A 24964-nucleotide genomic window follows, 5' to 3' on the forward strand; every position below is an offset into this window, starting at 1 on the left:
GTCCCCTGCCGCCAGCGTCCTCCGCAACTCTTCCAGGCCCGCCGTGGCCGAAGCGACGCAACGCGCCGCCAGCTCGCGACAGCTGGCCTGATAGGCCGAGTCGAGGGCGCAGGCAGCTTCAGGGGAGCAATTGAGGCCCTGCAGAAGAGCTGTGATGCCCTGGAATGTACATCGAGGCGGTTTGACCGGCTGGAAGTCGCGCAGAGGAGGTTGAGGCGGCAAGTTCTGCAAGGCCGGGTGGTCGAGTAGCGCGCTTGCGCAGGCACTCGCGCGGGCGAAAGCTGCTGCTGCCATGTCGACGATGGCGAGGATGAGGGAGAGGAGAAGAGGGACGAGGCGAACCGAGTCCTCGGGCGACATTGTCCTCCGCTCGCTCCTCGTCTCACCTCGCCCTTTGTCTTCGCTTCTCTCCGACTCGTCTCGCCTCCCGCTCTTTCTCCTCTGCCCACGCTCGTCATGACCACCCTCGACGCACACCTGCTCTACACTCTGCGGACCTGCGAGTCCGCCTATTTGAACGCGCTCGCGAGCGGCAGTGTCGAGCCGCTCGTCGAGCAATGCGGGCAGCTTTTCGCCGACGCGGCGCGAGCCGGTCAAGCAGGCGAGCTCCGCCCAAGTACAATGAGCAGCATCGTCGACTTCGCCCTGCGCGTCAAGAACGTGTCTACGTCCCTGCTGCGGCTGCAAGACGTCAACGACGAGGTCGAGCGGGAAACGATCGGGCGGGCACGACAACTGCTCAAGCCTGCCTCGCACAACTCGAGCCGACCGCTCTCGCCGTCCCCCGACCCTCCCGCCGACGACCAGGCGCACTGCGCGCCGTACCGCGAGTACTTCCTCGCGCACTTCTCGAACCCGTACCCGTCGCCCGCCGACAAGGACCACCTCCTCGCGCTCGTCCCGCGCCACACCAAGACCCAGCTCGACACCTGGTTCGTCAACAACCGCCGCCGGTCCGGCTGGGCCGCCCTGCGCCGCGCCCACACGAGCGGGTCCGCCGAGGCCATGCGCCGCCTCGTCGACGACGTCGACGCCGGCGTCGCGGCGCCCGTCGTCGCCGACAAAGTCGCACGGTGCCGCGCCTTCTTCGACGAGTCCGGCCGCGACCGCGTGTCGGACGAGATCCAGGCCATCGTGCGCGGCGAGCCCCTGCCGCCGCCTCCCCCTCATCCTCTCCCTCCTCCTCCCGCCCACGCCCTCGCCCTCGCGCCGCCGTCGTCCTCGAGGCGCCGCATCGAGCAGCGCGCGACGCGCGGCATCGGCCAGTCGGCGCCGCGCGCGCACCGCTCGCCCTCCCCTCCCTTCCCTCCTCCTCCTTCCCTCGCTCGCGAGCACCCCGTCTACGCCACTTCGCCGACCGAGCTCTCGCCCCTCGACGGCGGCCTCGCGCAGCTCGACCATGACCTCGCGCCGCGGTACCCGTCGACGTTTGGCTCGTTCTCGTCGTCGTCGACCGGCGGGCGCGCCGTGAGCGACTCGTCGAGCGCGGCGTCGCTCGACTCGCTCCTGTCGTACGGCACGGCGCTCGACGAGCAGGCGCCGTACCACGGCGACGAGGTCGAGGTGCACGTCGCGGACGACACGACGTCGGCCGTGACCGGGTCACCGCCTGCGACGTTGTCGCTCCTCGCGTTCGCGGCCGGGCTCGGCTCGTCGCCCGTGCGGCACTACCCGGCGCGGCCGGCGGTCGACTCGCGCCCGGCGGCGGCGCACCCGTACTTCTGCACGGTGGACGAGCTGCCGACGAGCTCGTCGTTGGTCGGGTTCGCGTCGGGGGCGGCGGCGAGGAGGTGAGGGAGGGAGAGGAGGAGGACGGACAGTGTCAGTTTCCCCTTGTGTGTACTCTTCGACTTTCGCCTCGAGTGTGTCCTTTGTTGCGCGTCTTGCACTGCAGCTGGTCTGTCGCCCCGTCGAGCGTGCGCGTCCCGTGAGCGAGAGACGCAGATGGCGGCGGCGAAGTCCGGAGCAGAGGGCCACAGAGCTGGCTCTCTCTCACGCTCGCCTCGTGCACCTTGCTGCATAGCCAGAAAGTTTCTGCAGCCTCGCACAGGGCCCGTCCAACCACTGGCACCCTCGCCTGCGCCCTCGCCGCCGACCGACCCCGGCTCATCGCAACGACCGCGACCGGCTCTCGACCTCGACCACGGCCATGGAGGACGAGCAGACGCTAGCCGCAGAGCATCCTGAGCCACCTCAAGCTCGCCCCTACTTCGAGCCGGCCGTGCTCGTCGCCTCGTCGCTCGCGTCCATCTCGGCCCGCCTGTGCACTCATCCTCGTGCGTCCACCTCTCTCTACCACCTCTTCCTGGCGCCTAGAGCTGACAGCCACGCCGCACACAGTCGACACGATCCGCATCCGCATCCAGACGGCCGGCTACCCGGTACCGCCCATCAAGGAGCTCGTCCCTCGACCACGGATCCGCAGCCTCTACGCCGGTGCGCCCTCCTCTCCCCGAGCCTCTCTCTCTTCGTCCGCGAGCTGAGGTGGACTCGTCCTGCAGGTCTACCTGTCGCGGTCGGCTTCTCGGTCCCGGCCCTCAGCGTCTACCTCTCGGTCTACGAAGGTCCGTTCTCTCCCCTCTCTCTCTCTCGCTCTTCTCGCCGTTCGCTTCTCGAACTGACCTCGCCCGGCACCCACACAGCCTCTAAACGCTACTTCAGCGAGTCGTGGCTCCCTCAAGACTCGGCGCCAGGCCTGCTGCAGCAGCTCCCCGTCTTCGTCGCTGCAGGGACCGCCGCCGAATGTGCGTCGCTCGCCCTCTCTCTCTCTTCCCCTCGCGACCTCCTCGAGCTCGTGCAGCACACTGACACCCTCTCGCATCCCGCAGTCGCATCTGGCGCCATCTGGACCCCTCTCGACGTCCTCAAGTCGCGCCTCCAGACGGGCCGCGAGGGCACGTCGGCCGTCGCGCTCACGCGCAAGATCCTGCACGAGGAGGGCGCGATTGGGCTCATGAAGGGCTACTGGCTCGGTACGGCCATCTTTGTGTGCGTCGCCAGCGCCTCTCTCTGCCCCTCTCAGCGTGCGGGCGGGCTCGCCGGTGGGCGGGTCGGCTCGTTGGAGCAGCGTGTACGCGTCGCTGACTCGTCTGCCTCTCTCTCTCTACGCAGGCCTAACATCGCCATCTACTGGAGCTGCTACGAGTCGCTCAAGCAGCGCTTCATCCCTGGTTACTCGGCCGTCGCGACCTCGACCTCCCCCACGCCCGACTCGCCCTCTCGCGCCCCTCCCCCCTCACCCACCAGCCCCTCATCCTCCCTCCTCTCCTCAATCCCCGTCACCCTGCGCTACACCCTCGCGTCAGTCACGGCGTGCTCCATCGCGGCGTGCGTCACGACCCCGATCGAGGTCGTCCAGGCGCGGTGGCAGACGTCGGGCGTGTCGGGCAAGGTCGCCCGAGGTGGGATCAGCGGCATCGTCAAGAGCATGTGGAGGAAGGAGGGCGCGAGGGCGTTCACGAGGGGTTTGGGGATCCGGATCGCGTACGCTGTGAGTCGCTCGGACCTCCTTTCCTCTCTCTTCTTCTCTCGCTCTCGAGCCGAGCAGCTCCTGACGTCGCGTCTCGCCTGCAGATCCCGGCCAACGGCATCTCGATGACTGTCTACGAGTCGGTCAAGCGCTACAACGGCCTCAGCTAGATCTCGGCGTCCTCCCTCCTCCCCCCCTCTCCTCGCTCGAGATAGACTTTCCCTCTTCCCCACTCACTCTCTCTCACCGCACATAGACTCGCGCTCTCCCTTGTTGTCACCTGTCATAGAGCACATTAGAAAATCAGACGCTCGTCGTTGCGCTGCTACATCGTGAACGTCGTCGAGAGGGAGGGAGAGGATACAGGAAGAGAAACCGCGAGCGAGAGAGAGCGAGCCAGCGCCCCACCCTGTCCATCTAGAACACCGACTCGTCCCCCCTGTGCATCGAGCCCGCCGCCGCCCTCCTGAGCGGCCTCGGCGCCCTCAACCGCTTGCGCTGCATCCCTCCCGCCCCACCTCGCACGACCTCCTCGGCCGCCGCGCGCTCCCGCTCAGCCGCCGACGGCCCCGCCGCATCGGCGCGCTGCTTCTTCTGAACCGGCGCCGGCGCAGGGCGCACGAGGCGCTTGTGCGCGTGCGCCTTGCGCGCCGCGAGCGCGCGAGAGAGCTCGACCGCTCGGCCCTCGTGCGGCGCCCGGCCGTGCGGCGCCTCGACGACGCCGACGTGCGCGCCGTTCGGGTGCGGGTGCAGCTCGCCGAGCGGGATGGTCGCCGGGCGCGCGTGCGCGACCTTCCTCCTCGAGGTGCCCGACGACGACGACAAGCGGCCGTCGTCGGCGACGATGGCCTGCTCTGCGGCGTTGAGCGCCTCGTGGAACGCCTTGGCGTGCTGGTCGTTGATCTGGTGGCGGCTCACCTCGAACGAGCTCGAGGCCGAGCCCGGACCGACGCACAGGAGGAACCCAAAGTGCGAGTTGGTGAAGCCGGGCTGGAGCGAGCCGATGACGGAGCGAGGGTCGCGCAGGAGAGGGGTGGGAGGGATGTAGGCCGGTCGAGAGTAGCACGACGAGGTCGACATGCCCCAAATCGAGGCGCTGTAGGCCGGCGAGAAAAGAGGGTCAGTGCGCGGTCCTCGAGGTCGAAGAGCGGCGAGAAAGGGAGAGCGAGACGCACGAGACGGCGTTGTCCTTGACGACGAGCGCACGAGCGTCCGACAGGGCGATCGCGTAGCCGAGGTAGCCGTGGTACGACGAGAGGCGGTTGCGCACAATCTCGCTCGCGAACGGGATCTCGTGGTCGCCCTCGAGCTCGTCGGTCGCCCAGGGCCCCGAGCCCGTCGAGATGCCGATGCGGATCATGGCCGACGCCGCGTGGACCCGGTTACCGCTGCGAGGAGAGGACGAGGTCAGTCGGGCCGAGGAGAAAGGAGGCGAGGGAGAGAGGACGCACCGGATGAAGACGCCGCCGAGCTCAGACGCCGCCTCGCGATGAGCAGGGTTGGCGACGATCGAGATGCCGACGAGCATGTCGCGGTCGCGAGCGACGACCGTGTTCTGGAAGACGGTCGTAGCCGGCGCACCTCGCAGGGCGATACCGACGCCCGACACGTCGCGGACGGTGTTGTCCGACACGATCCTGCGCGAGGAGAGAGCGTCAGGGTGCCGCCACGACAGAGAAGAAGCGAGAGAGAGAGAGGGACGCACGAGCGAGCGCAAGCGATGCTGATGCCGTCGGTCCAGGTGCCCGGACGCTCCTGCCCGAGGAACGCCGGCGGCCCTTCTCGCAGCCTCGCGAGCTCCGACTCGAGGAACGCGTCGTACGGCGCGTCGCCGGCCGACTGGACGACGTTCTCGGTGACGACGACGTCGCGACACGAGCCCTTGTCGCCCTCGGCGGCGTGCACGACGGCGAACCCTCGCGCGCCCCACGCGTCGACTCGCCGCACCGTCTGCCCGCCTGCGTCGCCGCCGACGACAATGAGCGCGTCGCCGCCCTCGAGCGCGCCGAGGTGCTCTCGCCCGCCATCGACGTGGATGTTGCGGATCTGGACGCCTCGACAGGCGGCGCAGTTGGCGGCGATGGCGGTCGTCGTGTCGCCCGAGACGTGCCGGGTCGCGTCCTCGATGACGAGCGTCGCACGAGAATGGTCGTCGGGGAAGCCCTTGGTGAAGATGGACTGGCGAGGGGCGGTGAACGTGATGGGCGGGCCGTGCGAGTCGATCTGGACGCCGGGGACGGTCAGCTCCTCGTCACTCGCCGCCGAGAGAGGAAGAACGGCCGACGCACAGTCACATGAGCGTAGGGGCACAGGATGATGGCGGCGCCCTCGCCTCGAGAGCGCAAGAGCTCGTTGACCTCGAGCGCGGTGGCCGTCTCGAGGCACGTGGTCGGCGCGAGGTGGTGCTGAGGGCCGGCGGCGAGGGCAGTGCCGAGCAGCAGTGCCGACAGGGCGAGGGCGTGCCGAACTCGTGGACGAGGCGGCATGACGGCGGGGCGGCTTGGCCGGCGAGAGGAACGAGGACCGGCGGACGGCGAAGTGCGGCGACGAGGAAGAGGTCGAGGAAGGGTCGTCCACGGTCGCACAGGCTGATGGTGAGCACTTGCGGGCGCTAAAGAGCTGTGTGAGGGGCAGGACGGTCAGCCTCACGGACGTCCGCTTGGCCGGCTTGACGGCTTCGAGTTTCGAGAGAGGAAGGTGTCGGGCGCACAGCTTGGCTCGTCTCGACGCTGAGCCCTCGGCCGACAAGTGCGCCAGTCCCTTGCGAGCTCGCGCAGATTAAACTCGCTAGCGCGGTGGTGCCGTGTCGCTGGAAGGCGGCCTCCTGGCAGGGGAGCTGAGGGCGCGAGCCGTCGGCCCGACGCAGCTGCAGCACGCGGTGCGAGGCGCGCGACACTTGGTTGCGCTGCTGCGAGGGACGAGCGAGAGCACTCCTGGAGCTCGACCCGCTTTGAGCGAGAGGGTGCAGGCGACGAGGTGGAGAGGAGGCCGGCGGCAGGAGGTGACGGCGCGCAGGCAGGCGAGCGGCGGCCGCTCTAGCCGGCTCGCTCGCCGGCTCGTGTGGGCGTGCAAGCAAAATGAAGGCCCGCCTTGCGGCGCGCAGACTGGAGCCGTGATCAAGTCGAAACGAGACAGAGTGCGCCGGACTCGGAAGCTGCTCCGCCCTCTTCCTCTCGCTCGCCTCATCCCGCCTCGTCTCCGGGGCCTGGACACCGCACCGCTGGCATCCCGGCCGGCTCTCGTCCCGCCCCCCGCCGAGTCCAGCCTGCTGCTTGCCCTCGTCACACGGTGCTCGCTCCTGCCTCGAGCGGGAAGAGTTCGTTCCGCGCGCTCGCTCGCCGGCCTGGTTTCCCGGCGCTCCGCCCCAGCTGGGCGACGAGGAACCTCGAACCGGGCCTCAATTGGCCCGACGCAGACGGCAGCCCTCGCCCGCCGCAGCCGTCAAGCTTGCTTGCTCGCTGCGCGCCTCCTCCGGCATCGTCGGTCGTCCTCCCACCCTTCCTCACCTCTCGAGCAACCTCGACAAAGGAGCGCACCCTCGCGGCGACGTCGACAGCAGAACAGCCAGATCCCGGCCGCGGTCCGAAACACGGTCGTCGACAGGCACCCCCGCCGCTCTCGACCCCGGTCGGCGCGGCGTCGCAGATCTCCTGTCCGAGAAGATTGTCTGGCCTCGCCCACCCCCTCTTCATAAAGCTCCATAGCGGCGTCTCAGCCCACCCCCTGGCTGGTCGTCGGCGACCCAGCATGCCTGTGCTCTCGCCGCCAGCGCCGAGCGTCGACCTCGTCCCGGTCGTCCCTCGCCCTCGCCGCTTCTCCCTCCTCACCCTCCCCTCCTCGTCCACCGCTCCTCGACGTTCCTCGAAGCGCACCCAGTCGCTGTCCCTCCCGTCGACTACCAGCAGCGTCGCCCTCCCGCACATCCCGTTCGCCGAGCCGCCCTTCATGCCCATGTACCAGGCGCCGCCCTCACCTCGCACGCCGAGCCGGCTCGTCAAGGCCCCGTCGTCGCCCTCCTCGTCGCGCCAGCTGGCCTCGTGCGGCGTCGAGGAGGACCTGTGGAACGAGCCGCCGACGACGCCGCAGCGCATGCACGTCCCCTCAGCCTCGACCTCGTCCACCAAGCTCCCGACCCGCACGCCGCCGAGCCGCGACCTCAACTCGTCCCGCCTCAAGCGTCGCCTGCAACGGTGGACTCGCTCGCGCGACCTCGACTTTGGCTGCGCCGGCGACTGGTCCGAGGGCCCTGCCGACCTGGTGCGTCTCCCTCCCGCTTCCTCGCCCTCCCGAGCGAGTTCGGCACTGACTCTGCTCGTGCCTCGTTCCCCCTCTCGCAGGGCGACGCCTTCTACAGCACCCAGCCCGGCGGCAGCAGCCGCACGTCGATGGCGTCGTCGTCGGACGAGTCCGGCAAGCGGTCGCACTCGCGCGGGCAATCGACCTCGTCCGACTGGTCCATCTCGACCGCCGCCTCGTCCATCCCGGCGTCGCCCGTCCTCGGCTGCCCCGTCGACCTCCTCCCTTCCGCACCCATCTCGCCGAGCCCGTCGCGCGTGCCCCTCACGCCTCGCACCGCCCACCGTCACCGCCAGTCGGACGAGGCCGCCGCCGTCGACGCCGCCAACCAGTACTTTTCGCGAGGCCGGCTCAGCCAGATCGCCGAGGACGACTACTCGCGCAAGAGCCGGTGCAGCTCGACCCGTCGCTCGCGCACGCCGTCGACGCCGCCTCCCGTCCCGAGGGACTCGTCGCCGGCCGGGCTCGCCATCTACGCCGCCGGTCGCAAGCTCCAGACGTCGCTCCAACAGCAGCACTCGCGCTCGACGTCGTACGACCTCGAGGTCGAGTTCATCGAGACGGGCCACACGACCTACACGCCCCTCTCGATCCACGGCGACGACTTCCCGCTCAACGCCATCATCCTCCCCAACGACGCGTTCCTCCTCCCGAGCACCTCGCCGGCCCTCGTCGCCACCCCGTCAGCCGCGTCGACGTTCACCGCCGAGTCGGCGGACTCGTGCGAATCGGCGACGACGACCTCGACGGCGTGCTTCCCGCGCCGGTCACCGATCGCCGCCGACGACATCGGGCCCGCGCTCGACGAGCTGTCCGAGTACTTCATCTCGAGCGTGCCCGAGCTGTCGTGCGGGTCGTCGGCGACGAGCTCGTCGAGCACGAGCACGTACGGCGACGCCCTCGCGGTCAAGCCCCTCCCGCACATCTCGCTCGCGCCGCCGTCGCCCATCTCGCCGCAGCGCAAGCGCGCTCCTCGTTCGACCACGACGACGTCGCCGGCGACGTCGCCTCCTGCCACGCCCCTCATCGGCAAGCGCCCGCACGTCGGACGGCACCGGCGCCAGTCGTCGAGCTTTGCGGCGGCCGAGCACGCCAAGCTCGCCGCGGCCGGGCTCGTCAGCCCTCTGCAGCAGCCGCAGGTCCTGTACGACTGGATCTAGCTGTCCTCGTCACCTGTATCCCCTACTCGTCCCCATCTTGCAGCATCACCCCTCATCCCGCATGTCTCCTCGCCGCATTTTGGTTCCCCTCGACCCTTGTATCCTCTCTTCCCCCGAGCTGTCACACAGTCTAGCAGTAGTACCACCCGCCCTGAGCTGTATCGCGCCCGTCGCACCCTCTCTCGTTCTCGCGTCGTCGTTCCCGGACCTCTCGCTCTTTCGCGCACCTCGGAGAGTCTCTCGCGGTCGACCGGCTTCGAGACAGTCGGCTGCGAGCGCAGGCGAGAGACGGGCTGACACAGCGCTTGCGCCGTGCGTCGGTGCCGTCGGAAAAGAGGCGTGTCGCAGGCTGGGCAGGGGGAGCATCACCTTCCGTTTGCGAAGGTCGATCCGTCGTCGACCTCCCCTCACGACCGAGTCCGGCTTCCTCGACGCCGTTGCTGGTCGCCGTCGCCCGTGCTCGTGCTCAAGCGTCACCTCTGCATGCACCGCGGGTCGCAGAGCGCGCGACGAAGCGCTCAGGAGCGCGCTCGCCCCCACTTTCCTCTCGAGCGGCCTGAGCGGTCCAGACCTCGTCTTTGCCCGCGGTCGGCGCGCACATTTTTGACCCGCAGGTCGTGCAACGTGGATCTGCGACGAGCGCATGGCTTGATCGCCCGTCGCTGACCACGTTCTTTCCAATCCGCTCTCGCTCCACATTGGTCCGCCGTCGTCCTCGTTCGACGAGGGACTTGCGCCGCGTCGCTTCGTCCCGCGCATCCTCGTCCCGGTCGCTCGACGACCCGCTCCCTGCTGCGCACGGGACGCTCTCCCTCGCTCACTCGACGCTGCGCCTCCTCCCTCGCCTTCCACCGTCTCCTCGTCCGGCACCTTCCCGACCAACTCCCCGATTCCCCCCACTTCTTCGACGCGGGCCTCCTCACCGCTTCCTCCTCGACGTCCTCCTCATCCTCACCCTCGCGACGATGGTCTACATCCCGCTCGTGTCGACCCTCGCTCCCGCCGCCGACAGCGCGGCAGCGTCCGGCAACTCGGCGGTCCTCTTCGCGCGCTCGACCATGGCAGCCATTTCGGGTCTGCTTGTCCAGAGCGGCCTCCCTCAGCTCAACTACCCGACGAGCTTGACGAAAGGCATCGTGCCCAAGGTGAGCACCGCTTTCCGCACGAGCGCGCGACGCTCGAGGAGGACGGCACCTCTCTTCCTCCCACGTCGCCCTCTCGGAGATCCCGCGGCTGACCCAGCTCGTCTGCCCCCGCCAGAACATCCACTCGCACAACGACTGTACGTCCCGAGTCTCCCCTCGATTCGCCGGCGTCGTCCTTGACGCCTCTCGATTTGCAGACACGCGCCCGGTCCCCTTGCTCGACGCACTCGCAGTCGGGGCTAAAAGCGTCGAGGCCGACATCCATCTCGTCGAGGGCAAGCTTCTCGTACGTCGACTGATCTCTCTGAACGTCGAGAGGCCCGCCCTGACTCGTTCGTACCGGCGCAGGTCGGCCACAAGAGCGTCTCGCTCACCTCGTCTCGGACGCTCGAGGAGCTCTACCTCGGTACGCTCCCTCCTTCCGCCTGTAGACAGACTCGTTGACTGACGACTCGCACCCAGACCCGATCCTCGAGATCATCAAGCTGCAGAACCCGGCGTCGCCGTTCGCGTCCGGGAGCGAGACTGCCGCTTTGACCAAGTGAGCCTCGTTTCGTCCTTCTTTCTCCGCCCGAGCCCGACGCTGACTCCCGTACCTGCAGCGGCGTGTTCGACTACGACCCTGAGCAGAGCCTGCAGCTCCTGCTCGACTACAAGACCGACCCGTCGGCGCTCCACCCAGCCGTCATCGACGCCCTCGCCCAGTTCCGCGCGCTCAACCTCCTCACGACCTTCAACTCGACGTCTGGCACCCTCACGACTCGCCCTCTGACGATCACCTGCACGGGCAACTGCGACCTCGCGCTCGTCTCGAGCCAGACGCCGCTGCGCGACATCTTCCTCGACGCGCCCCTCGAGGACATCGCCAACCCGGCCTACACGACGGCGGTGACGCTCATGGCGAGCACGAGCTTTAAGCACATGTTCGGCTGGCTCGACTCGTTCGACGTCGACGCCGACAAGGCGCAGGGCATCGCCGAGCTCGTGCACGCCGCGAGGGAGAAGGGCATCAAGACGCGCTTCTGGGAGACGCCGAGGTGCGTGGCCTCTTCTCTCTCTCCCTCGACTCAACGATACGTGGCTCTGACTATGCTCGCCGACGCAGCTGGCCGGCTTTTGTGCGCGACGACGTCTGGCGCGGCCTTCTCAAAGCGGGCGTCGACTGGCTCAACGTCGACGACCTGCGTGGCGCCGCCTCTCTCTAGTCCCTCTTCCTTCCTGCCCTTCCGCAGTTCCTTTCCTGTTGTGTCGCCGTACCCGCCGCTAGAAATCAGGCTAGACGAGAACGGTCTGTACCGAGTAGAGCGGTCGAGCAGTCTCTTTCGTAGCCGCAGTCGCAGTACTTTGTGTTTCGTCCCATCCTGTCGCTGTCACTGTACGCCTCGAGAGCAATTCGAGTGCGAGAAAGTGAGCTGGTCGCGAGCAATGAGCGTCGGCCCCGACTGCGTCGTGCGCGCCGGATGTCAAACTCGCGCAGCTTCCCCGCTCCTCTGAGCGACCCGCGCGCATCCGAGGGGATGCAGACGCCGCGCACACGCGCACAGGAGCCTCTCTTGGACTGCCCGAGGGCGACGAGCCGGCAGAAGCGCTGTGCGGCGAGCCCGCTCGCTTTTGACATCTGCGAGCGCGAGAGGCTCGGGCTCGCCGTGGCGCCTCTGCCTCTCTTCCTCTCTCTCCTCCCCTCATCTCGCCTCGAATCGCTCTCTGAGACCTTCCAGTGCGTCCATAGCCTCTCTCGGTCTCTCTCTACGCCCGACTCCTGACCTCGCCGCCCCTCCTCACCTCCTCGTAGCGCCGACCTCTCTTCCTCCTCTCGCTCCACCTCGACTCGCTCAGCCCCAGACCATGGCCCGCGCCAAGTCGACCAAGCCGAGTACGCCCCTCTTCCTCGTTCAGCCGTCCGAGTCAAGCGCGTGCCCTGACCCTCCCCTCGTCCTCGCGCAGCTGGCGACGAGCGCAAGCCCAAGCCCGAGGACAAGTGCGTCCTCGTCCGCCTCCTCGATTCGCTCGCAAGGCACGTCACTGACTCTGCCGTACCCGCGACAGCAGCCACTTTGCCGCCTGGCAGGCCTTCTACGCCGTGCGTCCCTCGTCCCTCTCTCGCTCGGCCAGTCTCGCCTCTCTGAAGCGCGACTCTGACCTGCGTCCAAGACCTCGTGGGGCAGGTCGAGAGCAAGAAGCTCCTCGCCAAGCAGCCCAAGCTCAAGCAGCGCACGATGCAGAAGCGCCTCTCGGCCGCGTTCAAGGTGCGTCCCTCGCGTTCCCCGCCTTCTCTTTTGCCGGCGCTCGTCGCGCAGAGCTGAGGAGTCGAGGAGTTGGGAGTGCGCGCAGAGGCACAAGGCGGAGCTCGCGAGCCAGGAGGGCGGCGGCGAGACGGGCTCGGGCGAGGAGAAGTAGCGGCTCGAGCGGGGGAGGGTCGAGGAGGAGGAGGTGCAGGCTCGCTTTTTGTCGTACCTAGCTGCATCGCCGTCTGGTCGTGCACTCGTCCGAGCTGCTCGAGAGCCCTGAAGAGAAGGACAGCGAGCGAGAGAAGCGAAGCGAGAGACTGAGCGCAGGCTCGTGCGTCGCTCTCGCTCCCGCTCTCGACGAGCCTCAGCTCGAGCGCAACTCCCGTTCGCGCCGCCGAGTAACAAGACGGGTGAACGAAGAGAGTTGCGACGAGGTGGTGGTACGACAGGAGGACGGGCGCGACAGGACGAGGTCGGCAACTTCAGAAGAGCAGCGACAAGTAGCCGCCGATCATCAGGAGGCCGCCGACGGGCGTCGTCGGGCCGACGATGCGCGCGAACGAGCCCATGCTGCGTAGCAGCGACAACGAATCAGTCTCGTGTCACAAGCACACCTCGCAACGAGAGAGAGAGGGGCGGAACGAGCGCGACGCACCGGTCCTTGAAAAGCAATAGGGCAAATATCGAGCCGCTGAAGAGGGTCGTGCCGGCGATGATGAGCGGGACCGAGAGGCGCTTGCAGTAGGTCGGGTGCTGCGAGATGGCGAGGAGGCCGACTGGGTGCGGGCGGGGTCGAGGTCGAGGAGCGGCGGGTCGTCGGCGAGAGGTGGGTGGGCGGTGGCGGCCAGAAGGGTGGGTAGGAGAGATGCAGGTCGGGTTGGGGAAGGCGTGGAAGGAGTGAGAGGGGAGGAAAGGTCAGCGCGAGTCGGGGTCGAGGAGGACGACGGCGAGGCGAGGAGGAAGTGGACGCACTACCGTTCAGGATCGCGTACTGACTCGCCATGCCCTGCATTGCCGTTCGACCCGCGACGCACGAGCGGTCAGCCTCATGCTTGTGGCGCAACCTCCTCGTTCTCGTCGGCTGTGCGGCGATGCGGGGGGATAGAGCGAGAGAGCTCACCCAGGTCGCAGTCTTCTCGCCGAGCCGCGGTGCGAGTGCATGAGCACCGAACGCGCCGGCCATGATGCCGCTCGAGGCTGTACGCCCACCGCAGTGTCGTCAAAGGTGAGCGCCCGATGCCGAGCGAACGGCGACGGAGCGAGGGCCAGAGAGACGGCGCGGGACGCACTGAGGAGGGCGCCGGCCTTCCAGGCGAGGCCAGCAGAGGCGGGGAGGATGGGCATGGCGGCCGTAGAGCGAGGCGAGGTGAAGTGGAGAGACGCGAGAGAGGAGGAGCGAGGAGGAGGGAGATGAGGCCAGGGGGACGAGCCACAAGCCTGCGAGCGCTTCTAGCAGAAAGCCTGGCTCACACACGCTGCTGCAGCGGAACTGCAAGGAGACGATTCGCTCGCCAAAGCAACTCGAGGACGTCCGCTGCCCCTCTCTCTCTCTCGACGACGACGACGACCGGCACGCTCGAAGCACAACAAGGGTCACGCAAACCGATGCCTTGACCTCGCCGTCTTGCCCCAACAGTCTACACGCCCCACATCTGCCGCACCGACATGTCCTTCGTCCTCGAGCCCTCGCGCCCTCCAGGGTTCCCGTTCCCGACCCGTGCACCATCGACGAGCGACGAACGAGCCCATCTCGTCACGCCGTCCGGGGACAGGAGGCCAGGAGAGGCGAACGCAGGCGTGGTCGAAAGGGCGTCGTCGTCGTTGTCGGTGGGGCGCAGAGAAGGTGGGTTGAGAGTGGTGGGTAGGTGGGGCGGGGTCGAGTCGAGGAGAGCCGGGCGGGGTCCGAGGGGCGAGGAGGGGAGTGTCGGGGAAGGAGGGGAAGCGAGGAGTCGGGCGGTCGGGATTGGTGATGTCGAGGAGGGAGAGCGGGAGAAAGAGGCGGAGACGTCGCTTAGCGGAGGCGGCTGAGGAGGGGCGAGGTCGGGGTCGGCAGAGGTGGGGGCGGCGCAGTGAGGGACGGCGATGGTCAGGGCTCGATCGCGCAGTGCTCCAGGACGAGAGAGAAAGGGGGACGCACCGGGCCTCACGCTCGGACTCGAGGAGAGCGAGGATGTCGTTCTCACGGACCGGGCCCTTGACGTTCCTGCGGGGGTGGAACGAGGCGAGGTCAGCGGTCGCGCTCCCGGCCTCGAAGCGGCAGAGAGAGGGGGGACGGACCGGACGATCGAGCGGGTCGTGTCGTCCATGAACTCGACGCGGACCTGGGTGACACCACCGCGCGAGCCGGTGCGGCCGAGAACCTTGACAACCTTGGCAAGCTTGACCTGAGTCTTGGTGGATGCCGACTCCTGCACGACAGAGAAAGGCCAGGGTTAGCGGACCGTCCTGGGGCGAGGGGTCGAGGTTGGCCGTGGTCGTCGCTGGGAGGACGAAAGGCTGCGAGCGGGTGCTCGCCCGCGCGACCTCACACCGCCCTCGCTGCCCGCCCGAGACGACCCTGACTGCCCACACTGCGGCTGCACGCCCTGCGCGCATTCCCTCGCCCGCCGTGCGTGTTGTCGAGCGGGCCGGGGCCGGGGTGAAAACGGCGGGCGGGACGAGCTTCGTCTCGCGGCTCGAGGGGCCGGCGACGGCGCGGCGGGGCGAGGCGCGCGTGTGCTGAGGGTGTCGAAGGCTGCTGGAGAGACGAGTAGGGCAGCAGACTCGCCATTTTAAAGCGTCGAGGTGGGTGCGAGGGAGCAAGGCTGGAGCGCCCGCCGCGGACGACTTGGCGCGCCAGCGACCTCGACAGCGAGTCTCTCCCTCTCCGCCTCGTCTCACTCTGGCTGTGTTGTAGGCCCCCTGCTGTCTTCCGAGCAGCACTGCGGCCTGATGCGCCCACAGCTCTTACCCGCCGAGCCCTCCTGACGAGCCGCCGCTCTCCTCTCCTCCTCGCCTCTCCTCCCGACTTCGAGTCTCGCCTCGCCGTGTCCTGCGACCGACTCGAGGCAGGCTCGTCAGCGTCTTCCAGCTCCTGCTCGCCCCAGCTGTCCATCTCGCTTCAGTCTCGCTGCTCCCTCGCTCCTCCCCGCTCGTCTACCGACCGCTTCGAGTGCCGCTCCTTCGCGCTGAAGTGGCCGGGCTCTCGTTGCGCTCGAGTTGTCGAGAGATGCCGTCTGCCGACGAGCGGAAAGTCGCGACACAGAGGCTCGAGCCCGCCGGACTCTCCGGCGCACGCCGACCAGCCGAGGCAGCGTCCGTCCCTCTTTCGCTCCTTGTGCTCGCTCGCTCGTCGACCCGCGCTCGCCAGCACTCGTACAAGCACCGGTGAGCACACTCTCTTTATCTCTGCCTGTCCTCACCGCAGTTCCTGACCCTCGTCGTCCTCGATCAGCACGTTCCTCGCCTCGCCATGTCGGACCGCCTCGACGACGACGCCCTCCTCCTCATCCTCGACGAGCTCGCCACGCCCTCTCCCGAGTACGCCGTCTACTGTGCCAGCAAGAAGGCCCTGCGCAACGTCTGCCTCGCCTCGCACCGCCTGCGTCGCCTCGCCCAGCCGCGGCTCTTCCGCCAGATCTGGGTCGTCAAGCAGTCGCAGGCCGTCGTCCTCCAGTCGTCGGGCGTTGTCGAGTCGCTCGGCCACGGCACGAGATGGTACACGGTCGGCAAGCGCGAGTACGACGGCTCGCTGCCCGACGCGGTCAAGACGGCGCGCGTCCTGCCGAGCGTCAAGAAGCTTCTGCTCTCGGGCCCGTGGACCTCGCGCAATCCCGCCCACATCGAGAGCTTCACCAGTGCGTCGCCGGCTCCCGACGCTCGAGGCGAGACATTGACTTACACGTTTCCTCGAGCAGGGCTCCGTCACCTTTCGCTCGTGCACTCGGAACTCGGGTCGCACATGGTTTTCAAGGCGCCACTCCTCGAGCAGCTCGACGTCCATTACTGCTTCGTCTACATCCCCGCCGCCGCCAAGTGGCTCCAGCCGGTCTACCTCCCCGCCTTGCGCATCCTGAGCGTCGTCAAGGTCGGCGAGGGCGTCATGTTGCGCCGGTTTAAGCTCAGCAGCGTCCTCGGCCCCGCCATGCTCGCCCAGTTGGACGTTCTGCAGACCGACGAGAGGAGCCTCGACTCGCAGTCGCCGCTCGCCCTCGGGACCGCTCCTCCTGTCCTCTTCTTCGACCCGACGTTCCACACGCCGACCATCCCTCGCCACTCGGTCCACCCCATGCTCGCGCAAGTCGATGTCGTTGCCTACACTATTCATCTCGCCGACGAGATCGCGTCGACCGTGTCGTCGTCCGCCGCGCTCGGCCCTCGCGTCGTCATCCTCCCGCACAAGGGCCTTGCCCTCTCGTCTTCCCCGCCCGCCTACCAGCATCTTCATGACGCCGTTCGCCGCCTCGAGCAGGCGTGCGGGCGCGACGTGCGCATCATCTGGAGCGCCGAGCAGGGCATGGACCTCCTGTGCGGCGGCGTCTCGCGCGTGTTTGTGCGGTACGCGCGCGAGCTCAAGGCGGCGCAGGCGACGAGCGGGTCCGAGGCGTGACGGAGCGAGTGCAGGAGCAAGGGAGGAGGCTTGTCGAGCTGTGCAGCACGTCGTCCAACCGACTTTGGCCTCGTCTCGCTTTCCTCGAGAGCTTGCGAGGGCGAGATTTCTGGAGTGTGGCTCTCCCGCTTGACCCTCGTAGCGGCGAGAACATCCACAGAGAAGCGAGAGAGAGAGAGGGAGAGCAAGAACCGGACTTGAGCCTCTCGCCGACGAGCCGAGCGAGCGAGAAGGAGGAGCGAGGGCAACTTGAGAAGGCCAACTTTTCGGAAGCTCGCTACGCGCCGAACCTGCTCGAGACGACGGAAGGAAAGCTCTGTTGCACAGGATACGTGCAGAGAGTCGCTCGCGCTCGAGACCTCGCCCTGAAAAGCCCTCACGCCGCCGCCTCCCTCGCGAGCCGCAGCGCGCGCCCGTACGCGCGAAACTCGCCCTCCATCCTGGCCCGCGAGTCCCAGCACGGCGGCTCGGGGACCCACATGATGCGCGCCGCGTGCGCTTGGGCGCTCAACTCGAGGCAACGGACGGCGGCGGCCGCGCGCTCGTCCTCGACGGCGACCTCGAGGACCGTGCGAGGGAGGACGACGACGAACGGCGCGCTCGCGGTGGACCGGCGGAGGCCGTTGGCGACGGTCGTCAGGACGAGGCAGATGTAGTGCGGGTTGGGCCGGTCGCCGTAGAGCGGCTTCGAGTGCCTGGGAAGCGGCGTGACGTGGCGCCAGGAGGCGTCAAAGAGGAAGGGAGGGACGACGCCGTTGCCCAACTCGCTCTCGGGGTCAAGGCCGTAGACGTCGGCCGTAGCATAGTCGAGCTGCGGCAGGAGGCTCGGCGCGATGACGGCTCTAAGGTCGAGGGCGGTGTTTGCGCCGCGGTCCAAATTGCCGATCAGGCTCAGGACGCGCAGTGACGGCATGACGTGAGGGCGCAGCAACACGGCTGCCTCCCCTGCCGAGAGGAGACAGTTGAGCATCTCGAGTGTCTCGAGCCCGGGCAGGTTGACGGACAGGACGTTGTCGAGGACGAGGCTGACGAGGCTGAGGTGGCGAAGCTCTGCGACGGCGGCGAGGTCAGGTCGACTCACCGTGGTCGACGAAGGCGAGAGGAGACGCACTGGTGTGGGTGGAGAGAAACTCCAAGCCGACTGCGAAGCGTGGGGACAGAATGCGGCAGATGATGTGCAGGTCGACGATGCTCGGGAAGACGTGCGCCACGTCCAGGGGCCCGCCGTCGATCGACTCTTCGTCGGACGAATAGACGAGCGTAGTTGTACGGCTGCCGAGCTTGCTGACGGCGGCGGCGGCCTTGATCGACCAGAACTCGGCGACGCTCGGGTCCAGGAGCCAGATGTTGCGCCACAGGTTGGCCTGCGCGGCCGAGTTCAGGCAGCGCGACGACCGAGACGCCTTGGCGAGAGCATCTTTGCTCGTGTAATAGTCGCTGTACTTGTGCGGCGGCTCGGCGAGCTTGTCGAGGATGGCGTCGAACAGCTCTTGGGGAAGACGGGACGACATGGTGGTCGAACAAGGAGCTGCGGATGCGAGACGGTCAGTGCAGGCTCGACAGTAGAGAGTGTGCGCTCGTGCTCACCTTACCGAGACGAGTCGAGCTCTGGGCGAGGAGGAGAACGAGAGCGAGGAGGAGGCGAGAGCCGGCGGACGGTGCGGGCTGCTTCGCGGAAAGTCCGGCGAGGGCGCGTGCGCCTGTCTCGCCTTTCCACACGAGCGACGGTACAGTCTGGCGAGCCAGCAAGGAAGCAGAAGCAGAGGCCGAGGCGAGGGACGCGCGAGATCGGCTCGAGGAGGAGAGCGAGGAGGGTCCGGGCGCGCACGCTCGGAAGCGCGCCGCAGCAAGAGCCAAGCTGGAGTAGCAGTTTCTGCGAGTCGCTCGAAGCTAGTCTCGAGCTGCTCAGAGGAGAGCGAGAGGTGGTTCGTGTGGGAGAGGCGAGAGGCGGCCGCGCCGAAAACCTCTCGCCGCGCTCCCGACCTCGTCCTCGCTTTGTCTCCCGCTTCACCTCCTCCGACAATGGCCTCGACTGACTTCTCGCCCATCGAGCCCTCGTGCGTCCCATCCCCCTCCCCTTGGCAACGCGGCCATCCCCGTCCTTCTCGCGCCTCGCCTCGACTCGCGGTCGTCGCACCAGCACACCTCCCTCGCCGCTCGCCTCGCCGCGCATAGCCTTGCGCACGACCGCCGTGCAGCACTCGCACACCCTGTTGCGGCAGTTCCCGCCGCACGGCGACCGGCCTGGGTGTTGAGGGAGCGAGTTGACGACCGGGCGAGCTCGACCCCGTCGAGTTCGCAATGCGGTCGAGCGAGGCGGCAGGGGCCGAGCGGCGGACGCTGCAGCGCGCCAGGGCCGACTTCGAGCACGGTGGAGCAGCTGGCGGCGGTACTGGAGCGGCGCACGAGGCTACGAGCACGCCGCGAGCAGCACCAGATCCTCCCTCACACCTGATCAGCCTCACTGACCCTCTCCCTCCCTCGCCTGCGCTACAGGGTCCTTGAGGCGAACGCCAACGGCGTCCTGCTCTTCAGCAAGTGGGACCCGTCCGAGGTCGAGGTCAAGGACATCTCCCTCACCGACTACATCCAGGTCCGCAACCCGGTGCTCCTCCCGCACACTGCCGGCCGCTATGCGACCAAGCAGTTCCGCAAGGCCCAGATGCCCATCGTCGAGCGCCTCGTCAACAGGTGAGGCCAACCGCCATCCCGCATCATCGTCGTCGGCGTCGTCGTCGCCGATCCGAGCTCGGCCTTGGCTCGCGCGTTCATGGAGGAGCAGGGGCAGCGCGGTGCACGAGGGCGGCATGGTCGAGACGAGGCGGCAGGAGAGGGTGGCAGAACGCGCGGGCTCGGGTCTCTTGGTGAGCACCTCCTTCGCCTCAGAGCCGTCTTACTGACCCTCGCTTGCCTCCCTTCCTCCCCCTCCCTCCTCTCTTCCCCCTCCCATCCCCGATTCTCGCCTTCCTCTGCCCGCGTTCGCGCACCCGCCATTGTGATGCTCCAGCCTCATGATGAACGGCCGCAACAACGGCAAGAAGCAGATGGTCCGTTCGCCTCTGGAGCCCTGAGCCCTTGTTCAGCCCAGTCGCTTACCTCGCCGCACCCCGTCCTCTCTCCCGCTCGCAGGCCGTCCGCATCGTCGCCCACGCGTTCGAGATCGTCAACCTCCTCACGGACCAGAACCCGATCCAGGTCCTCGTCGACGCCATCGTCAACACTGGCCCCCGCGAGGACTCGACCCGCATCGGCTCGCAGGGCACCGTCCGCCGCCAGGCCGTCGACGTCTCGCCGCTCCGCCGCGTCAACCAGGCCGTCTCGCTCATCACCATCGGTGTCCGCGAGTCGTCGTTCCGCAACGTCAAGAGCATCTCCGAGTGCCGTGCGTCGTCGATTCTCCCTCGTCTTGTCTTGTGGCCCTCTAGCGAGGTACGCGTGACTAACTCGTTATCGCCGCTCGCACAGTTGCCGACGAGCTCATCAACGCCGCCAAGGGCTCGTCGAACTCGTACGCCATCAAGAAGAAGGAGTGCGTCCTCACCTTCCCTCTTTCTCTCCCTCTCTCGGTTCCCTCACTGACTGTCTCCCTCGACCCACAGCGAGCTCGAGCGTGTCGCCAAGTCGAACAGGTAAACGCCTCGCAGCGTTTGCTTGCCACGTCTCGACTCGGAGGAGAAGGAGGAGGAGCGAGAGCGGTTGCTCGAGCGACTCGTCGGTCGAGCAGGGCTCAAGAGGATGTATCTTTTACCAGGAGTCTCGAGCCTGCGCCTGTACTGGAACCTCTCTCTTTCCTCCTCCCCCTCTCGTGCCTGCGCCCGTCGAGAGGAGAGCGCTCGACTTGAGAAGGCTCGTGCACGTTCTTCTCTCCGTGGCGCTCGACTCGTCTCTCGTCACTCGCGATGGGTCTGGCCAAGCATGCTAGTACTGCACAACACGATCTCGAATCTCCAAGCGCGTCCTCCTCGTCGTCGCCGCCGCTCGCGCCCCGCCCTCGCCTCGCTACTTCTCCTCCTTCTGCGCCTGCTTCTCGCCCTCGCCCTCAGCCTCGGCCTCGGCCTCCTCCCGCGCCTCCTCGAGCAGCTCGGCCTTCTGCTTCTGTGCGCGGTGACCAAGTACCACAGCGTCAGGCAGGCTCCCGTCGAGAAGGAGCCGACGCAGTCGCAGAGGAAAACGAGCCGACGCACCCTCCACTTTGCGCTGACGCGCTTCATGACGATGCGGCTCTTGATCTTGGGCGACTTGGCGCGCATGAGGGCCGCCTCGTGCTGCGGGAGCGGCGAGGGGCCGGGCGGAAGAGGTTAGCGAGGGAGGACGAGGAGGGGCTCGAGTGGCTCGAGGGGCGAGGAGGAGAGAGAGAGAGGGGACGCACCTCGTAGAAGTCGGGCCAGTCAAGGATGCGCGACTTGCTGCGGGTCGTGCTGCGGGAGGGGAGGAGTCAGTCGCTGGTGCTCCGGACGAGGCAGAGGGAGAGGGGGACGGACGTCGAGCTTGAGGCGGAAGAGTCTGCGAGAGGTATCGTCGCACACTCAGTACGGCGCTCCTGAGAGACAACAGCGACGTCGGAGAGAACGAGCTGCCGACGCACCCTTCTTGGCCGTCGAGTTGCGCGTCATCTTGCTCGGAGGAGGACACAGGCGACGAGGAAAGGAGGTCGAGGGCGGAGCTTTCGTGACCTGAGCGGGGCTTGAGGCGGTCGAGACGGGCGATAGGCTGGCTGGCGAGGTGCTCCGAGGAGAGCGAGAGTGCGAGAGTGGGACGAAGGAGGGAGAGAAGCGAGCGCGCCGCGAGAAGCGAAGTCAACTTTGGCTCGCTGGCGCGCTCGCACCCGCTCTCACTCTCACTCTCGCCGGGCTCGAGACGGTCACAAACCCTTCTGTAACACGCTAGGTACGACGAAAAGAAAGTGGTACGAACAAGCAAGCGGATCCTCCTCGCCCCCTCTCCTCGCGCACGAACGCGCTTTTGTCAAGCTCTCTCTCACTCGTCCTGACGAGCGACAGCCTCCTCCTTCTGCTTCTGTGTGCGAGCAGCTCGAACGCGCATCAGTGTCCGTCTAAGACGAGTTCGGACTCGGACAACGAGTCGCGAAAGTCGGGACGCACCCTGTACGCCTCGCCGCACAGCGCCTGGATCTTGCGGCCGTCGAACTCGGGGTGCTCGGCCTTGAGGCGCTCCTTCTCGGTCTGCAGGTCGAGGATGAGAGAGACGGAGAGGGATGACGGCGGTCAGCTCGCGGTCGAGGAGGCGGGGCGGGTTCCTCGCGCCGAGGGCCGGCCTGAGGGAGAGGGTGCGCACCTTGTAGAAGACGGTCCACTCGACGTATCCGCTCTGTCTGCGACACGAGAGAGATGCACGTCAGTGCAGGCCGGGAGAGACGAAGGTTCGGTCGCAGCTCACTCAGCGGTCTCTGCGTCGAGGGAAAGGCAGGCGGTCAGGCGACGTGCGCGCTCGTGAGACTGAGGGGAAGCTCGACGCACTCTTGGCCTTGTTCTGCGCTGGCGTCTTGACCGGCATCGGGGCGAACGAGGTGACGGACGAGGGTGACTTGGGGGAGGCGGACGAGCGCGTGGGCGGGCTTGAGCGGCGTTGCTGGCGGTCGTGCGAGTGCTCGGGTGCGGTTTGCGGAGCTGGGGAGAGAGTGCGAGCGAGACGAGGTAGGAGAAGGAGGACAAGAGAGGGTGGGCGCCGAGCGAGAGCGGACAGGGGCTCGTTTTGCGAAGGCCCCGGCGCTCGCTCAGGAGGTCACTCGGCCAGCTCGCCGGTCCGCGGTCGGTAGGCGAGATCAGCTTCGCGCCACGTTGTAGGGATACGAGCGAGCGCTGCAGCCGCCCCGGTGTACGAGTGAGAGGTCGAGTGGGGAAGCGGCGCGGCGAGGCCCGTGCGTCGCGCGCGGTTTCGACTTTTGTTCGCTCGACGGCGGCTCGGTGGCCGGCGCGTTGGCGTGTTGCGCCCACGGAGCTCGACAGCGACCAGTCGATAGTGTGCTCGACGAGGGAATAAGAGAGAGGACCGTGCGACGAGCTGGCGCGACGACCGCCGTCGCGCTCATTTTGACGCTCCGGGTCCGCTCGACTCTCGCACGTTCGACAATCGCGACTCTCCTCGCGGGATGGGTCCCATACGAGCGTTATCTATGGCGAGCGAAGCGTGCAAGCGAGCGCAAAGCCGAGGACGGGAGCGCGAGAGAAGCCAAAATCGCGCCATCCTCGCTCTCACTTGCGTGCGACGAGCGCGAGGACCATCTCGGTTCGAGGTGGCGCAACTGCGCCCGTGTGTCGAGAGCACCGACATTGTCCCCTGCTTGCTCTCGAGCGCACCCCTCCCTCAAACAGCGAGCCGTCCACCTCGTCCTTCCCGCACGAGCCTCGCGACCACCTCCTCCTCGATGGACGCCGCCCTCAGCTCGCCGTTCTACTCAAGCCTCTCGTTCGAGTCGCTCCTGCCCGGGCTGTTCAAAGCACGGCCGCACTCGCCGTCGCAAACTCCGCGGACGCCGGTGGGCGCGTCGTCGCCGAGGTCGAGGTCGGGTGACCGTCCGTCGACCGACGGCGCTCTCTCTTCCTCGACCACGCCGGGTGCGGGCGAGGGCATGGCAAAGAAGCGCAATGGCCAGCGCAAGCACGCCAAGCTCAAGGTGCGCACCCGCTCTCTCTCGCTCGCGCGAGCTCCTCCCCCTCCCCCTCTGCTCCTCCACACTTGCGGCCCCGCGCTCGACACCGAACGTGCGGGGGATCCGGTGACTGGAGCGGGCCCCTCTCTCCCTCCCTCTCGTCCCCACCCTGACCACCACCGCGACGGCACACAGGGCAAGAGCACCAAGGCTGCGACCTCGTCGACCAAGCGTCCGCCCACCGTGACCAAGGCGACCGCTCCTCCTCCTCCTCCCCACGCCATCGCCGACACCTCGCTCGACCCTGCCGCCGACACCGAGATGGGCGGGCCCTTCCACCAGGCCGCAGTCCCCCTCCAGCCCGCTCCGCACGCCCCCAAGACGGCGCACCGCGAGCTGCCTCGTGTCGAGCTCGAGAAGCTGCGCGGCGGCGACCACGGCGCGTCGGCCTACTCGTCGGCCGCCTCGTCCTTCCACGACGGCTACTACCACCACGACGGCCCGTACGTCGACGAGGACCAAGACGAGGCGCGCGTCCACCCGGCCGATCGCAAGCATGCCGCCGCCGTCGAGGACGACGACGAGGACGACAACCTGTCCGACTCGTTCTCCGACTCGCCCTCGTTCGTCTACACCGACGACGACGACGACGCCTCGGACGAGCTCGACGACGACGACGACGACGAGGGCGAGTACGACAGCTCGGACGTCGACGACGGCGGCGGCGCGACCAAGAAGCTCGACGAGTCGGACGAGCGCCGCCCGTTCCCGGACCCGCGCCTCGCCAAGCAGCACAAGTACCTGCGCCGCACCGACTCGGACGCCAAGTCGTCGTCGACGCACGTCGACTCGGACCACGCTCCTCGCGCCGAGGCCTACATCGAGTCGGCCGTCCCGACACCTGTGACGCCGCGCTCGCCCGCCTCGCCCTCGGACCTCCTCCCTCCCTCGTACCACACCGCCCAGCAACCCGTCCCCTCCTCGTCGAGCATGGCCAAGGCGTCGGCGTCGCACGCGACGGTGCACTACGCGCCGGTGTCGGGCGCGACCTACGACGACTCTGCCGCGGCCGCCGCCGGCTACGCCTCGGACCTCGACGGCTTTGACCCGCTCGACGGGCCGTACCCTCGCGGCCGCTCGAAGCACCCGCGCCTCCTGTGGCGCTCGGCGCTCGACCCGGGCGCGCTCGCCGTCCTCGACGCGCACCACGAGCGCCTGCGCGGCGGGCCGTTGCCGCGCCTCGCGCTCGAGCTCGTCGACGTGCGCCTGAGCGCGAGCGGCGTCGACCGCGAGAGGGAGCACGCGCCCGGGCTCGAGGACGAGGAGGTGCAGGAGAGGGTCAGGCGCGCGAGGAGGCGCGACGCCGCCGGGGCGAGGAGGAGGACGTGGAGCCAGGCCGGCAGGCAGTGGAGCCGCGAGATGGAGAGCATCGGGCTCTGACGGGCGCGGAAAATGTACCATAGACACT

General features: G+C 68.0%; 14 protein-coding genes across 14 annotated transcripts; 8 read left to right on the plus strand and 6 right to left on the minus strand.

Annotated features, from left to right (window-relative positions):
* Positions 1–550: 550 nt before the first annotated feature.
* RHOBADRAFT_56002 (uncharacterized protein) lies at positions 551–1794 on the plus strand (the record flags this gene model as incomplete). Its single annotated transcript, XM_018418127.1, has 1 exon — positions 551–1794. The coding sequence occupies exon 1, from the start codon at positions 622–624 to the stop codon at positions 1792–1794; it is 1173 nt and encodes a 390-aa protein (XP_018268221.1). The 5' UTR covers positions 551–621.
* Positions 1795–2149: 355 nt separating this feature from the next.
* On the plus strand, positions 2150–3639 carry RHOBADRAFT_56003 (uncharacterized protein; the record flags this gene model as incomplete). Its single annotated transcript, XM_018418128.1, has 7 exons — positions 2150–2276; positions 2341–2436; positions 2502–2564; positions 2643–2744; positions 2829–2988; positions 3112–3490; positions 3574–3639. The coding sequence occupies 7 exons, from the start codon at positions 2150–2152 to the stop codon at positions 3637–3639; spliced, it is 993 nt and encodes a 330-aa protein (XP_018268222.1).
* Positions 3640–3741: 102 nt separating this feature from the next.
* RHOBADRAFT_56004 (uncharacterized protein) lies at positions 3742–5955 on the minus strand (the record flags this gene model as incomplete). Its single annotated transcript, XM_018418129.1, has 5 exons — positions 3742–4565; positions 4645–4857; positions 4921–5106; positions 5175–5692; positions 5758–5955. The coding sequence occupies 5 exons, from the start codon at positions 5953–5955 to the stop codon at positions 3887–3889; spliced, it is 1794 nt and encodes a 597-aa protein (XP_018268223.1). The 3' UTR covers positions 3742–3886.
* Positions 5956–7216: 1261 nt separating this feature from the next.
* Positions 7217–9118, plus strand: RHOBADRAFT_56005 (uncharacterized protein; the record flags this gene model as incomplete). The annotated part of the gene is made up of 2 exons (XM_018418130.1): positions 7217–7726; positions 7807–9118. Coding segments are annotated over 2 exons (1763 nt in total), but the record flags the coding sequence as incomplete, so codon positions are not given.
* A 772-nt stretch (positions 9119–9890) lies between these two features.
* On the plus strand, positions 9891–11275 carry RHOBADRAFT_47018 (uncharacterized protein; the record flags this gene model as incomplete). Its single annotated transcript, XM_018414909.1, has 7 exons — positions 9891–10070; positions 10186–10207; positions 10268–10356; positions 10419–10476; positions 10533–10611; positions 10673–11107; positions 11176–11275. The coding sequence occupies 7 exons, from the start codon at positions 9891–9893 to the stop codon at positions 11273–11275; spliced, it is 963 nt and encodes a 320-aa protein (XP_018268225.1).
* A 640-nt stretch (positions 11276–11915) lies between these two features.
* On the plus strand, positions 11916–12467 carry RHOBADRAFT_47019 (uncharacterized protein; the record flags this gene model as incomplete). The annotated part of the gene is made up of 5 exons (XM_018414910.1): positions 11916–11943; positions 12015–12048; positions 12117–12150; positions 12236–12316; positions 12402–12467. The coding sequence occupies 5 exons, from the start codon at positions 11916–11918 to the stop codon at positions 12465–12467; spliced, it is 243 nt and encodes an 80-aa protein (XP_018268226.1).
* A 313-nt stretch (positions 12468–12780) lies between these two features.
* Positions 12781–13642, minus strand: RHOBADRAFT_47020 (uncharacterized protein; the record flags this gene model as incomplete). The annotated part of the gene is made up of 4 exons (XM_018414911.1): positions 12781–12868; positions 12954–13074; positions 13466–13495; positions 13588–13642. 4 exons carry the CDS (start codon positions 13640–13642, stop codon positions 12781–12783), a joined length of 294 nt encoding a protein of 97 aa, XP_018268227.1.
* Positions 13643–14434: 792 nt separating this feature from the next.
* RHOBADRAFT_588 (40S ribosomal protein S28) lies at positions 14435–14694 on the minus strand (the record flags this gene model as incomplete). Its single annotated transcript, XM_018418444.1, has 2 exons — positions 14435–14501; positions 14576–14694. Coding segments are annotated over 2 exons (186 nt in total), but the record flags the coding sequence as incomplete, so codon positions are not given.
* A 1055-nt stretch (positions 14695–15749) lies between these two features.
* Positions 15750–16886, plus strand: RHOBADRAFT_47022 (uncharacterized protein; the record flags this gene model as incomplete). The annotated part of the gene is made up of 2 exons (XM_018414912.1): positions 15750–16134; positions 16195–16886. The coding sequence occupies 2 exons, from the start codon at positions 15750–15752 to the stop codon at positions 16884–16886; spliced, it is 1077 nt and encodes a 358-aa protein (XP_018268229.1).
* Positions 16887–17262: 376 nt separating this feature from the next.
* Positions 17263–18397, minus strand: RHOBADRAFT_47023 (uncharacterized protein; the record flags this gene model as incomplete). Its single annotated transcript, XM_018414913.1, has 2 exons — positions 17263–17936; positions 17998–18397. 2 exons carry the CDS (start codon positions 18395–18397, stop codon positions 17263–17265), a joined length of 1074 nt encoding a protein of 357 aa, XP_018268230.1.
* Positions 18398–18896: 499 nt separating this feature from the next.
* On the plus strand, positions 18897–20683 carry RHOBADRAFT_65645 (40S ribosomal protein S5-1). The gene is made up of 6 exons (XM_018418746.1): positions 18897–18943; positions 19383–19577; positions 19894–19933; positions 20016–20268; positions 20352–20415; positions 20486–20683. Exons 1-6 carry the CDS (start codon positions 18909–18911, stop codon positions 20517–20519), a joined length of 621 nt encoding a protein of 206 aa, XP_018268231.1. The 5' UTR covers positions 18897–18908; the 3' UTR covers positions 20520–20683.
* A 202-nt stretch (positions 20684–20885) lies between these two features.
* Positions 20886–21499, minus strand: RHOBADRAFT_47026 (uncharacterized protein; the record flags this gene model as incomplete). Its single annotated transcript, XM_018414914.1, has 5 exons — positions 20886–20981; positions 21071–21151; positions 21256–21304; positions 21368–21389; positions 21472–21499. The coding sequence occupies 5 exons, from the start codon at positions 21497–21499 to the stop codon at positions 20886–20888; spliced, it is 276 nt and encodes a 91-aa protein (XP_018268232.1).
* Positions 21500–21863: 364 nt separating this feature from the next.
* Positions 21864–22400, minus strand: RHOBADRAFT_47027 (uncharacterized protein; the record flags this gene model as incomplete). The annotated part of the gene is made up of 5 exons (XM_018414915.1): positions 21864–21902; positions 21989–22069; positions 22182–22218; positions 22284–22293; positions 22364–22400. 5 exons carry the CDS (start codon positions 22398–22400, stop codon positions 21864–21866), a joined length of 204 nt encoding a protein of 67 aa, XP_018268233.1.
* A 1075-nt stretch (positions 22401–23475) lies between these two features.
* RHOBADRAFT_56007 (uncharacterized protein) lies at positions 23476–24936 on the plus strand (the record flags this gene model as incomplete). Its single annotated transcript, XM_018418131.1, has 2 exons — positions 23476–23520; positions 23692–24936. The coding sequence occupies 2 exons, from the start codon at positions 23476–23478 to the stop codon at positions 24934–24936; spliced, it is 1290 nt and encodes a 429-aa protein (XP_018268234.1).
* Positions 24937–24964: the final 28 nt, after the last annotated feature.

This window comes from Rhodotorula graminis (assembly GCF_001329695.1).
Source record: "Rhodotorula graminis WP1 unplaced genomic scaffold RHOBAscaffold_16, whole genome shotgun sequence".
NCBI classification, from domain to species: Eukaryota; Fungi; Basidiomycota; class Microbotryomycetes; order Sporidiobolales; family Sporidiobolaceae; genus Rhodotorula; species Rhodotorula graminis.

Coding starts and splice junctions, on each gene's coding strand:
- RHOBADRAFT_65645 (XM_018418746.1), top strand. CDS start 18,909: ATGGCCTCGACTGACTTCTCGCCCATCGAGCCCTC. Junction 19,578..19,893: donor GTCGAGCGCCTCGTCAACAG/GTGAGGCCAACC, acceptor GTGATGCTCCAG/CCTCATGATGAACGGCCGCA. Junction 19,934..20,015: donor ACAACGGCAAGAAGCAGATG/GTCCGTTCGCCT, acceptor TCCCGCTCGCAG/GCCGTCCGCATCGTCGCCCA.